Source organism: Saimiri boliviensis, chromosome 6, assembly GCF_048565385.1.
Source record: "Saimiri boliviensis isolate mSaiBol1 chromosome 6, mSaiBol1.pri, whole genome shotgun sequence".
NCBI lineage: Eukaryota > Metazoa > Chordata > Mammalia > Primates > Cebidae > Saimiri > Saimiri boliviensis.
The window spans coordinates 23,586,139-23,600,195 of record NC_133454.1 but is presented as its reverse complement, the minus strand read 5'-3'; the positions used below and the strand labels follow the sequence as shown (position 1 = coordinate 23,600,195).

Here is a 14,057-nt window from a genome sequence, read left to right as displayed (position 1 = left end):
TCTAGGCAACATAGTGAGATCCTGTCTCTAAAATTAAAAAATTTTTAAAAATTAGCCAGGTGAGGTAGCACGAGTCTATAGTCCCAGCTACTGGGGAGGCTGAAGTGGGAGGACCACTGAGCCCAAGGGGTCAAGGCTACAGTGAGCTGTGATTGCACCACTGCACTCTAGCTTGGGCAACAGAGGGAGACCTTGTCTCAAAAAACAAACAACAACAACAACAAAGAGAGAAGGTAGACTCAGATTGTGCACATATCTTAGGAAAGCAATAAGTCTACATGGTTTTACCACTCACAAAAGAACTTTCACATATTTCATTTTAGGTGGATGCCTAGTAAAACCACAAGATTTCTGAGAACAAAAGTCCAATTCATCTTTCTTTTATATTATACATAAGATTTCTTTTCAATGCAACATCTATTCATCTGTTGATGAACACAGGTTGTTTCTACCTTTTGGCTACAGTGAATAATGCTGCAATAAACACTGGTGTACAAAGATCTGTTTCAGTCCCTGCTTTGGAGTAATTATATATGTAGGAGTGTAACTGTTAGGTTATATAGCAATTCTGATGAGCTTTATGAGGAACTGCCAAACTCCCTTCCATAACAGCTGTACCATATTACATTCCCACAAGGAATTTAGGAGTTCCAATTTCTCCACAAATTCACCACACTTATTTTCTTTTTTTAAACAAAATAGCCATCCTCTTAGGTGTAAAGTGGTATCTTATGGTCTTGAACCACATTTCTCCAAGGACAAATGATGTTGAACTTTTTCTCATGTGCTTTTTGATCTTTGTGTATCTTCTTTAAGAAATGTCTATTCAAAATTTTGCCAATTGGATTGTCTTTATGTTGTTGAGTTTTAGGAGTTCCTTATATGTATCCTAAATATTAAATGCGTATTAGCTATATGGTTTGCAATAGGTGCAATTTGCAATATAAATCCTTCCATTCTGTAGGCTGTCTTTTCACTTTCTTTGTAATGTCCTTTGACGTACAAATGTTTTAAAATTTGACAAAATCTAGCTAATCTATTTTTGGTTGTTGTTGCTCAATCTTCTGCTGTCCTAAGAATCCACTGCAGATCCAAGGTCATGAAGATTTCCCTTTTTTTCTAAGCATTTCATAGATTTAGCTCTTATATTTAGGTTATTGATCCACTTTCAGTTAATTTTTGTATGTGATATAAAATAGTCTATCTGTTGTAATTTGCAAGTTCATACTTCAACAAAGAAGTATTTCATACTATAGGCAACAGTCAAAAGATATTTTAAAAATACCACAAAGGAAGGTGCAGTGGCTCACACCTGTAATCCCAACACTTTGGGAGGCCAAGGCAGGAGGATCACTTGAGCCCAGGAGTTTGAGACCAGCCTGAGCAACACAGTGAGACACCAACTCTACAAAAAATAAAAAATATTAGCTTGGCATAGCGGCACTTGCCTGTGGTTCTAGCTACTCAAGAATCACTTGAGCCCAGGAGTCTGAGATTACAGTGAGCTCTGACCACACCACTGCAGTCCACCTTGGGTGACAAGAGTGAAACCCTATCTCTAAAATAAATACATAAACAAAATATAAATAAAAATGCCACAATAAACACTCAATAAATCTTACAAACTGCATTCTTCCTTCATATTCAGCTCAGTTGAAAATCAAGAAAAGTACACATCATTAACACAGCAATACTTTACAATAAATTTCTAAAACTTTTTTATAGTCAAGGAATTTTAAGAAAGGATTTTGTATTTCCATGTTTATCTGCTTAGCGAAAGCAATGACAAACAACTTTAAATTTCTATTTTTATGTAACTTCTTTCAAAACACACTGACATAGGCATTCTTTACTATCCAAGTTCTGTGACTATGAAGGAACAGTACTTTTTTTTTTTTTTTTTTTAAGACGGAATCTCACTCTGTCGCCCAGGTTGGAGCGCAGTGGTGCGATCTAAGCTCACTGCAACCTCCGCCTCCTGGATTCAAGTGATTCTCCTGCCTCAACCTCCTGAGTAGCTGAGATTACATGTACCCATCATCACATCCAGCTAATTTTTGTGTTTTCAGTAGAGAAAGGGTTTCACTATGTTGGCTAGGCTGATCTTCCTGACCGCAGGTGATCTGCCAGCCTCCCAAAGTGCTGGGATTACTGGCATAAGGCACCGCACTCGGCCAGAACTGTACTTTTGAGTATATAATAGAAATTTTAGAACCAATACAAATTTTGCACTCTTGCCACAGGAGAGTTCTCAGCCATTATTAAGGTATTTATCAAACGCTTCTCTATGGAAAAATATTTAGGCATTTTAGTATTATAAAACATCCATTGGACCATCTGAAGTCATACAGGAGTTCAGTAGAAAACTACAGAAGATACAATCTAACATTTCTACATCCACAGGTATAAATAATTTGACCCAAGTTCACACCAATTTCCAAATGAATGCCAGCCATAGAAAAGAAAATACTTCTCTAAAATTACTCTGCTGTTGCTGTGGTTATTTATTATTAATATTTAAACAGTATTTGCTGGGTTCCAACTATTTGACAGACACTATGCTGAAACTATGCCTTCATGAAAAAACAGAGGATAGTAACAACTTACACATCTAGTAATTAGCACTGTTCAGATAAATGTTTTTCCTATACAAATCTAGTGTCCTTTCTGCACTACTACCTGCAATTCACTTATGAGACTAAATTGTGGTTGCACATACATTAGCACAGAGAAAGTAGTGTTCTCTAAGGAACATTTTACAAAGTTAAATGCTTCATATAACTTGTTATATGAAAATGCTTTGCAATATATAAAGCATTAAACATTGATGCTGTGCTATCAGACAAACCTGTGTTCAAGCCTTGCTTCACTGTCTGGTGTCTATGTGACTTTGGGAGTAATTTACCATTCTGTGATCTGGGTTGTGGTAAGAATTAAATATTGATCCATGTAAAAACAAACAAACAGAAACCAAGCATAGCACCTAGTTTATAATAAGCTGTCAAATATTATCTATTATCATTATTATTAAAAAGTTACAAAGAAACTGGAACCCTCATAAATTGCTGTGAGTACAACATAAGTTCCTATGGTACAGCCATTATGGAAAATAGTTTAGCAGTTCCTTAAAAAGTTAAAACACAGAATTACCATATGACCCAACAATTCTACTCCTAGTTATATACAGGAGAGAAATGAAAATACATGTTCACAGAAAAACTTGTACACAAATGTCCATAGCAGCGATATTTCTAATAGACAACAAAGTAGGAAAAAAGCAAATGTCCATCAACAGATAACAGATAAATAAAAGATGCTATTATCCATATAATGGACTAGTATTTGGCAATAAAAAGGAATGAGATGATACATGATACAATGTACATAAACCTTGAAATCATAATACTAAGTGAAAGAAGATACAAAAGACCACTAATTTATGATTCCATTTATAAGAAATGTCCAGAGAAGGTAAATCCATACAGATGGGTACAAGGGAAAAGGTAGGGGTGTGACTAAGACTGACTGATAACAGATACAAGTCTTCTTACTGAGATGTTAAAAAAGCTCTGGAATTAGTGGTTATGGTTGCACAACACAGCGAATACACTAAAAACTAACAAAGTGTATACTTTAAAACGGTGAATTTTATGTTATGTGAATATCTCAATTAAAAAAGAAAAACACAAAATACTAACAATGCAAATAAAAATTAAGAGTATCAACCTTAATTTACTTTTGAGAAATACAACAGTAAAGGAACATCCAGTTCTTGTCAAAATACAATCAAATTAACAAATAACAAAAGGCGACCTTTATGATTTGCTAACAGATGAAATGGGCCTTTCTGAAACTGCTGTTTAGAGTAATGTCATCTGTTGCCAAATTTATTCATTTTCAAGAGATTTCTAAACCTATTACTTATCTTCCCTTTACATTTTTTTTTTTTTTAATAGAGTCTCATTCTGTCATTCAGGCTGGAGTGCAATGGCACCATCTCAGCTCACTGCAACCTCTACTGCTCCAGTTCAAGCAATTCTCCTGCCTCAGCCTCCCGAGTAGCTAGGATTACAGGTGCCTGCCACCGCGCTCAGCTAATTTTTATAGTTTTTAGTAGAGACGGGGTTTCACTATCTTGGCCAGGCTGATCCTGAACTCCTGACCTCATGAACCACCCGCATCAGCCTCCCAAAGTGCTAGGATTACAGGCGTGAGCCACTACGCTCGGCTCTTCCCTTTCAAGGGACAAATGAATGAGGTCACTTCCTGTTGGGGGATGGAAAAACACCCCAGAAAAGACATATTAGGTTAAAATTTTTTTGAGACAGTCTCACTCTGCTACCAGGCTGGAGTGCAGTGGCACGATCTTGGCTTACTAAAACCTCCGCCTCTGGGTTCAAGTAATTCTCCTGCCTCAGCCTCCCCAGTGGCTGGGACTACTGGTGTGTGCCACCACGGCCAGCTAATTGTTTTGCATTTTTAGTAGAGATGGGGTTTCACCATGTTGGCCAGTATAGTCTTGATCTCCTGACCTCATGACCTGCCCACCTTTGCCTCTCTAAGTGCTGGGATTACAGTTGTAAGCTACCGTGCCCAGCCACATTAGGTTATTTTCTACTTAATGACATCATCTTTCAAGTATTGAGCCCCCCAAAATACCTTCTCCTTATTCTAAGATTCATATTCGCGTTCCTATTTTAACATTTCTTTGAAACACTACATTCGATGTAACAGTATTTCTTTTTTCTTTGAACTCGGAAGGCTGAGGCAGGAGAATTGCTTGAACCTGGGAGACGGAGGTTGCAGTGAGCCGAGATCGTGCCACTGCACTCCAGCCTGGTGCCTGGCGACAGAGCAAGACTCTGTCTCAAAAAAGAAGGAAAAACTCCTATTTACTTAGAAATTATTCTGAGGCTAAAAGTGATTCCTTTTAAAGGGTAATTTATTAAAAGTTGGGTTTCCCACTAGTTTTGAAGGTCTCCACATGGCTATCTTTGGGAAAGAAAAAGGGCAGTTGGAAGTAGAGGTACAGGTTCTAAATTTGTGAAGGCAAATTGTTTATTTAGCCTAGTGGTATTTATTATCCATGGTCAAGGTGTCTGAAATTGCTCATTAATCAATCATTAACAACCACAGAAAATAGAGGAACTTCACGGAAGCCTAAGGGTTCACTGGCAGAGAAATTTCTTTACGACTTGCCAAGTAAAAGGAATGTGAAGAATAAGGCCAAGGCCCATTCAACTAAGCAAGGAGTTAACAGGTCCTAGCAGAACAGTTAGTTTAAATTTCCATTCGTGAGGGTTTTCTTTGAGACAGGGTCTCACTCTGTCGCCCAGGCTGGAGTGCAGTAGCATGATCTCAGCTCACTGCAGTCTCAACCTTCTAGGCTGGCTCAAGCAATCCTTTCACCTCAAGTCTCCTGAGTAGCTGGGACTACAGGGCACGCATCATCATGCCCAGCTAATTTTTTGTATTATTATTATTATTTTGTAGAGACGGGATTTTGCTATGTTGCCCAGGCTGATCTCAAACTCCTGAGCTCAGAAATCCACTTGTCTTAGCCTCCCCAAGTGCTAGGATTACACATGTGAGCCACTGTGCCTGGGTGAGTTTCTTTATTTTTAGAAGAGTAATTCCACCATAAAAGTAAAAAGTCATCTGCCTAGATTTTTGAATTCCTGTCTACTTTGTATGAACATATGTTAGCAAATGCAGATATAGCACAATAACAAATGAATGCCCTTGTTTAAGCTCAGTTCCTAAACACCTCTCTCTATCAATTATCAACAGTTGTTGATTTACCTTTCAAACAGCTCTTACATCTATCCCCTCATTATCATCCCTACTGCCAAAACCTTAATTCAGGCCTCCTTATTGCTCAGTTGGATTATCACAGTAACTTCCTTCCTGAACACATGATTGTTGGGCCTCTACTCACTGTCGTTTTTTCTAGGTAGTTTCTATTACAGTAGGGCTAAGCTACTGGTAATTTCCTAACAACATTTCTGCACATTCTGTAGGTCTTAGTCAGCTGTCTTAGGGAATTACTAATAAGAGATGACAAACAGATGCCAATGCTGACTAATTTGTGATAATAATGTAGTCTGCTAAGTCTAGGCTCAGCAGGAAAGACTTAGACTGGTAATGTCTGCTATGAGTGAAGTGACAAGCCCTAGCAGATGCCAGATACTTGCTCTAGATATAAACAATTTTATATTAATTATATTCCATTTACTTCAAAAGGAAAAGAAACAGCTTTCAGTAATACACAGGTACAATGATGCCAAAAGGAGAAAGATGAAAGCGCCGTAAGAGCAATGTAACAGGGAAGGTAAAAATTCCATCAGAAAACTAACTAATGATTATAACTAAGAAATAAATATAACGAAGTTAAGCTTACTGGCAGCCAAGGGAAGAAAACTACAATTGTTTCCGTGATTAATTGATTCATTTAATACTGATGCATAAAAATTAAAAGAAGCCTTCAAGAAACTTACGATATAGATGACAGACAAACGTGAGGGACATTTCATCAGTGATATTTTAAAGCACTGGATTCACCAAGTCCTGGATTTGAATGCTGACTCTGCCATTTTTAGCAATGTAAGATGGGACAAGTTACCGTATTTAGTTTCTCAAAATCAATTTCCTTGTGAATAAAATAAGGATAATCAGTATTTTGTAGATGAGATAATATAAAGAAAGCACTAAACAGTGCCTGGTACATGATGAACATTCAATAAAAAACCACATGACAATTTCTTGAACATAAATCCATGAAGGAACATCTTCCTGAGAGAAGGACTCAAGGAAACAGTACTACTTGAGCTGAGACCTAAAGGCCAAAACGTTGGCTAGGAGGCCGGGCGCGGTGGCTCAAGCCTGTAATCCCAGCACTTTGGGAGGCCGAGGCGGGTGGATCACGAGGTCGAGAGATCGAGACCATCCTGGTCAACATGGTGAAACCCCGTCTCTACTAAAAATACAAAAAATTAGCTGGGCATGGTGGCGTGTGCCTGTAATCCCAGCTACTCAGGAGGCTGAGGCAGGACAATTGCCTGAACCCAGGAGGTGGAGGTTGCAGTGAGCTGAGATCGCGCCATTGCACTCCAGCCTGGGTAACAAGAGCGAAACTCCGTCTCAAAAAAAAAAAAAAAAAAAAAAAAAAAATTGGCTAGGAAAACGAATTGGTGGGAAGGTATTCTAGGTGGAAGATACCATGTATGCAAAAATTCTGAGAAATACAAATGATGGCATGTTTCTGTATCAGTGGTCCCCAACCTTTTTGGCACCAGAGACCCGTTTCATGTAAGATAATTTTTTCACAGACTGGGGGTGGTGAGTGGGAAGGAGATGGTTTGGGGATGATTCAAATGCATTACATTTGAATCAACTAGATGGTCCCCATCTGGGAGTGATGGGAGATAGTGACAGGTCATCAGACAGTAGATTCTCACAAGGAGTATACAACCCAGATCCCTTGCATGCGCAGTTCACAATAGGGTTTGCACTCCTATGAAAATCTATGCCACAGCTGATCTCACAGGAAGCAGGAGCTCAGACAGGACAGGAATGGGGACCCCTGTTCTATCGGATAGAGACTAGGAGAACCACTAAATAAGTCTATGCATATACAGTGTGAACTAAAGCAAAAATGACAACTTCCCTGGGCCTTATCAGTTTCTTACTTGATGTGACCACGGTGATTTTAAGAATTAAATGAGAAAAGACATGAAAAGTCTTGAGCAGTATTCGGCACAAAGAAGATATAATACCTCTGAAATCTAACTTTAGGACTCAAGATTATTACTTAGTAGCAAAAGAAAAGAATCACATCCTTGTTAGACATGGATTTTAGAGTCATAGTCTTAGTTTTAGTAAACTAATTAAAAATTATATATTATAGGCCGGGCGCGGTGGCTTACACCTGTAATCCCAGCACTTTGGGAGGCCGAGGCGGGTGGATCACAAGGTCAAGAGATCGAGACCATCCTGGTCAACAAGGTGAAACCCCGTCTCTACTAAAAATACAAAAAATTAGCTGGGCATGGTGGCGCATGCCTGTAATCCCAGACTGAGGAGGCAGAGGCGGGAGAATTGCCTGAACCCAGGAGGCGGAGGTTGCGGTGAGCTGAGATCGCGCCATTGAACTCCAGCCTGGGTAACAAGAGCGAAACTCCATCTCAAAAAAAAAAAAAAAAAAAAAAAATCATATATTATAGAACCCAACATCAACTTATGCTAGAGTAGTATTTCAGTAATAGAGCAGGAAATTTATAAATACTAGTTACCTTGATCAAGTATTTTTCCCATCTGTCTGCCGTAACAGATTTGCCAATCTTCCTCATCAGCTTCAAATGGAGCTCCACCAATTCTTTTGGTACTTAAAAGGAAAAAAAAATGGTTAGCCAACAAAATAAAGTATTTGTAAACATTTAAGATTATTAAAAAAACCTTCCCCAACCCTGGATACTTTCTCAAAAAAGTGTTAATAAGAGCTAACTTTTAGATCACTGAAACAAAAAAGCCTAACCTATGGCAAGAAATGAACACAAACCATTTTCTTAAAGATGAGTAGGAGTATTCACATTGCCTTTCATAACAATACCAAGTAAGAGTGAAATATTATATAAACTATGGACTCTGGTGATAATTATATGTCAATGTAGGTTCATCAATTGTAAGAAATGTACCACTATTGTGGGAGCTGATAGTAGAGACCTTGTATGCGTGTTGGGACAGGGATATATGGGAACTCCCTGTACTTGCTACTTAATTTTTCTGTGAACCTAAAATTGCTTTAAAAACAATAGTCTATTAAAAAAAAATACCATCAAGTAAAAGCACTTAACTATACAACTGAAGTTTGTATTGTTTATCTGCAATAACAAATACTTGGTTCCTTTACTGAGATTTCAGACCAAAACACAGACTCATAGAATTAGAAAGGAACCAAGAAATATGAATTCCAAGTTGATAGCTATGTCAGAAACTAATGATTTCCAAACTGTTTTGGAAAAACTATTCTAATCTATCCCTTGTCTGATGTGTTAAACTTCTCTGTAGCATTTCTATGGATCTTTGCTTGACAAGCTTCACAAAAAAATTACTTACCTTCCATAGCACTTAGTTCTCTTTTCTGGATAGTTCTAATTATTAGAAAGTTACCCTTACTCTAAGTCAAAATCTGCCCCCTGACAACTTTCTCTCCTGATTTTGGCTCTTATTCTCTAGTTTCAAAGACAGTACTTTCAATTCCTCTTCTGTTGGAACCTTCAAATATTTGAGGATTGTTGTATGTTCCCTCAGATTCTCTGTTCTAACTGTAAACAGAGTTTCTCTATATATTATTTAGGCATGATCTGATTGTTTTTTAATTACATAAATTAGATCGGAGGGACACATATGCCTGTCAAAATAAGCATTTCTCTCAGTTTTTTTTTTTTTTTTTAAATGGAGTCTCACTCTTTTTGCCCAGGCTGGAGTGCAGTGGCACAATCCCAGCTCACTGCAACCTCCGCCTCCTGGGTTCAAACAATTCTCCTGTCTCAGCCTCCCAAGTAGCTGGAATAACAGCTGCCCACCACCACTCGCAGCTAGTTTTTGTGTTTTTAGTAGAGACGGGGCTTCCCCATATTGGCCAGGCTGTTCTGGAACTCCTGACCGCAGGTGATCCCCTGCCTTGGCCTCCTGAAGTGCTGGAATTACATGAGCCACTGCACCCGGCCTAAAATGAGGATTTCTCAAATCCCAAATACCACTAGTAACCTAAGATAAATTACAGTATGCCACCCAAAAAGATTCCATACTCAAATATTTTGGGGAAAAGCTGGAAGAAAAACAAAGTTTTTTTTAAACCACAGGACTGTTTAAAGCCTTTATCATTGACCCTTATATACATTGTGAATATACAAAATAGAGACATAATCTGCAGCATTCTCTACCATATCTGATCCACTACCTTGTAGAATATAAACACTGATGGACAGGTTGGGAAATGATGACCTAATATTTTTCAGTCATCCTTTCATTCTCTACTAAAGCTCCTTCTAAATTTGAAACAACAGTTTGAAGTACAAAAACACTCGCACATGCAATAATTTCAGTGGGTAAGCTACTAGTAAGAAACAGTCTCTCTGTCCTTACTGAGCCTACTTGAGTGAATCTTCACAGCAGGTAGAGTGGTGGGTTGAGGATAGGAGTGGGGAAGAGTGGTCACAGACAAGTAAGTAGACAAGCATACTAAGATGTGAAGTATGGGGTTAAGGGTGAAATTGGGAAAAGGAGGGAAAGGGCATTGCTTGCAGAAAAACAACAGCTGCACATAGCTAAAAAAAACAAAATGAACATGGAACTGGAAGAACAGACATAGACAATTAGAGCCTAATGAGGCCAGGCTAAGAAGTATAGATTTTACGTAAAAGTTTAAGCAGGAGAGTCCGCTGCATTTTAGAAGACCTTAATGACTGAATTGGAGGAAGACAGAATTTTAAGTATTAATAAAAGAAGGTTTTATTTGTTTTTTTGTTTTAGGAGGTGGGGTGCAGGGCTGAAGCTAGGTATAAATTCAGGAAACATCAATCCAGAAGATAGGAGTAGCCTAATCTTAGGTAGAGGTGGTACAGAGAGAAGTGAACGTATTTCAGAAGTGTTCAGGAAACAAACAGAATTATTAAAACTTAGTGACTGACTGGTTGTGCAGTGATAAAAGATCTGGGTTGGATTCTCAGCTGCCCCACCTATAAGGAGACAATGGTTCTGGTTGAGTCCTTTAAACAATGAAGCTCAAGCTCCCCATTACAAAAGACTGTGTTGGCTATCTGACAGAATTTTGAAAACTGCATAGCACTGTATAAATATAAAACACTTGGCCAGGCATGATGGCTCATGCCTGTAATCCGAACACTTTGGGAGTCTGAAGCGGGTGGATCACGAGGTCAAGAGATCAAGACCATCCTGGTCAACATGGTGAAACCGCATGTCTACTAAAAATACAAAAATTAGCTGGACGTGGTGGCACATGCCTGTAGTCCCAGCTACTGAGGAGGCTGAGGCAGGAGAATCACTTGTAACCTGGGAAGCAGAGGTGAAATCTCACCACTTGCACTCCATGCCTGGCGACACAGTGAGACTCAATCTCAAATAAATAAATAAATAAATAAATATAATACAGTTTTATTTGTTATGTTTTAAAACCAGGGTCACTTTCTTCAATTTCTCCTTTTCCTCAAAGAAAAAGTTGATGGTTCTCCCTTTCTACATCTCAAACCTGCCCCCTATTTCCTCCTTTCCCTAGGACATTACTATACCTTCTTGCATCAGAAAAATAGCTATGGATAGTCTCCTGCAATGAAACTAGTCTTCCAAAAAGACTGCTTTCATGTCACTTCCCAGTTGGTAAGTATTTTCTTTGGCTCCTAAATACCTACATAAACGCATCTAGATCTATTACCCTAGCCTCAGAGTCCCAATATTCAATCTCACGGTAACTCATGATCTTTCTTATTTCCACACTGAAATCCTTGATTCAAATCATTTCCGCCAGTTAATGGTCTACTAAGCATATTCAGTCCATTACCTATGTGAGCTTTATTAAAGAGTTGTTATGTTTTTTGCCCGCTTGAATCATATTCATCGTCCAATGTCTAGGCAATACAAGTCCCAAATGTCTCTGTGATAGATTTCTAGTACCAGCAACCTCTCTGTCCCTGGAATGCCCATTGTATTCACACTGTCTGTATCCCTCATTTAGCAGTTGGCTTAAAACTTTGCACCAGTGTTTTACACACATCCACCACCAGTGTTTTACGCACATCCACCACCAGTGTTCTATGCTACATAGAATCATGAAAGATTTTGATACTACTGGTACTATTTTTTTAAGCCAATACAAGACAAAAATAAAAGTGAATAAATATATTTTCATCCCACTTTACAAATCCACTCATTGTTGATTTAGGCATGTACGAATAGATTATATATTACTTGATTTATTAGTGTACTGACTCTTGTACAGACAGCACTGTGCAATAAAAATGTAAGGTGAGTCATAATTTCAAATTTTCTAGTAAAATATCTAAAAAAGTAAAAAGAGGTTAAAATTAATCTTAATATCTTATTTAATATTATATATCCAAAATTATATCACATATAATCAGTATTTTAAAAATATTTCTTTCTTTTGCACCAAGTAAAAAATTTTACTTTTTGGACTATTTAAAATACACCGTGCATATTTCACACTGACAGCACACCTCAATTCAAACAAGCTGTATTTCAAGTGCTCAAGAGCCAGATGTGGCTAGTGACTACTGTACTAGATAGCACTGCATAGTACAGACCTAGCATGCTTAAAATTAAAGTTTATAACCTACTAAATACACCAATTGAACTAAAATATCCTCTATCTTTTCACATGATAAATTTCATATAATAACCTTTAACAAACCCCTTCTTTCACAGGGCCTCAAGAGGTGAAAGACTCTCAAGGAGAAGAAAAAGGTGAGTGGCTATGTGAATTCATGAAGGGCCACCAACATGATGTAGACATGAAGCAGCGAAGTGGTAGAATCCCAGACTACATTATTGATCCAATTACTCAAAGATGTTTTATATTTTGACATTTTTCTAAGTATCTTTCTAGCACGACGTCTTAAAAATGTCACTACTTCTGCAATTCTATTGTGTTGCTTATAATTTCACTTTTTTGAATGGCAGAAATGTACAGTGCTTCATAATGGCTAAAGACATAATTCTTATCACTCTTCAACAAAGTCTTCTACTTAAATTTCCTTTAAGCTTATAAGCAGAGATACACTTACAGTTATGAAAATAGTTGACTTTAGCTAAGCCATTGATAAAAGAACATTGATTTCAGATACAGTGATTCAAAGACAAGCTTACAATAAGCTTTTACTTACTGCCCAGTTTTTAGAAACTCTGTTGGGGGAGCACAGTTTTAGAATAATGAGACTGATCCCACAGGCCACTTGATCCTCGAAATCACTGTCATGTATTCATATACCTTATCTTCAAAGAGTTCATTTAATCAATCATCCTAGTTTTCTGAAAAGCAAAGAAACAGCTCAAGACTGTAATTTAGATGACCATCTAAAAAAGTATAGTACAGAGATTCCAGCTAAGTGTAATATAATGACTAAGCTCACCTCATTACCATAGTGGAAAATAAATAAATCCAAGAATAACTGTTATACAGGCAGATTAACCAAGGGGTATCTGCTGCCCCAATTTAGGTTTCTGAGTTCCAATGAGAATCATACTGCTGTTCCCATATAAGTAAAGAAACACACCAAACAGGGTTCTGATTATTTCAGAACTAAAAACCAAAAGAAAGTAATCAGCATTCTACAAATATCAGCATGGCCTGAGGTAGTGATGAGACCAGCAATTCAGAAAGAAGAGCAGTATTAAGAGAAATAAAACCCTGCAAAACTGGCAAAACAGTAGCACCCTGTGGAAAACCATCTTTCCCGAAGAAGGATTCCTTATGGAGAGGCAACATCTCTATAAGATGAAATGAGTAATGCACACAGCAGCCAGTCTTTAAAGGGATACTCTTTGCTTATACTTATAACCACCATACTGGTAGAGGGAATTTGTGGTACTTGAGGCAATGGTTTCCAGTACCAGATGTCTCCAGCTCTAATCAGATGACCCCATTTCCCCTCTTTCTTTGCTTTCTAGCTCAATTTAGTAATCAGAGAGAGGAGTAAGGGGGGAAGAAGGGAAGGGACAGAAAGACTCAAATTTAAAAAGAGTACTTAAGCGGGGAGGAGGGATTTTTCCCCCCAAACTAATTTTTCTCCCCAGTAATTTCAAATATAGTGTTAAGTTCAAAGACTAGTACACTCCTTCAATGCAACTCACCTGCAGTTAAAAAAAAAAAAAGAAAAAGAAAAAGACTAGCACACTCTTCACCTAGATGCACTGCTTGTTAACATTTTTGCCATTGAAAGGGAAACTTGTGACACATGGTTAAAACAATCAGGAAATGCCTCTTTAATAAAGATGACACTGTAAAGATAAGAAACAGCCAA

The 14,057-nt window shown here is 37.9% G+C and overlaps 1 protein-coding gene across 2 annotated transcripts in view; it reads right to left on the bottom strand.

Annotated features, from left to right (window-relative positions):
• Positions 1 to 14,057, bottom strand: part of RSF1 (remodeling and spacing factor 1) — a 161,036-nt gene that overhangs the window by 99,158 nt on the left and 47,821 nt on the right. The window contains exons 2-3 of one of the 2 annotated variants that reach the window (XM_074400407.1): positions 12,921 to 13,065; positions 8,292 to 8,383 (exon numbers count right to left, since the gene is read on the bottom strand). In XM_074400407.1, coding sequence (XP_074256508.1) covers positions 8,292 to 8,348 — 57 coding nt within the window. In that variant the 5' untranslated portion in view covers positions 8,349 to 8,383; positions 12,921 to 13,065. The remainder of the gene's footprint in view (positions 1 to 8,291; positions 8,384 to 12,920; positions 13,066 to 14,057) is intronic. The other variant, XM_003935038.4, reaches the window with a different exon arrangement.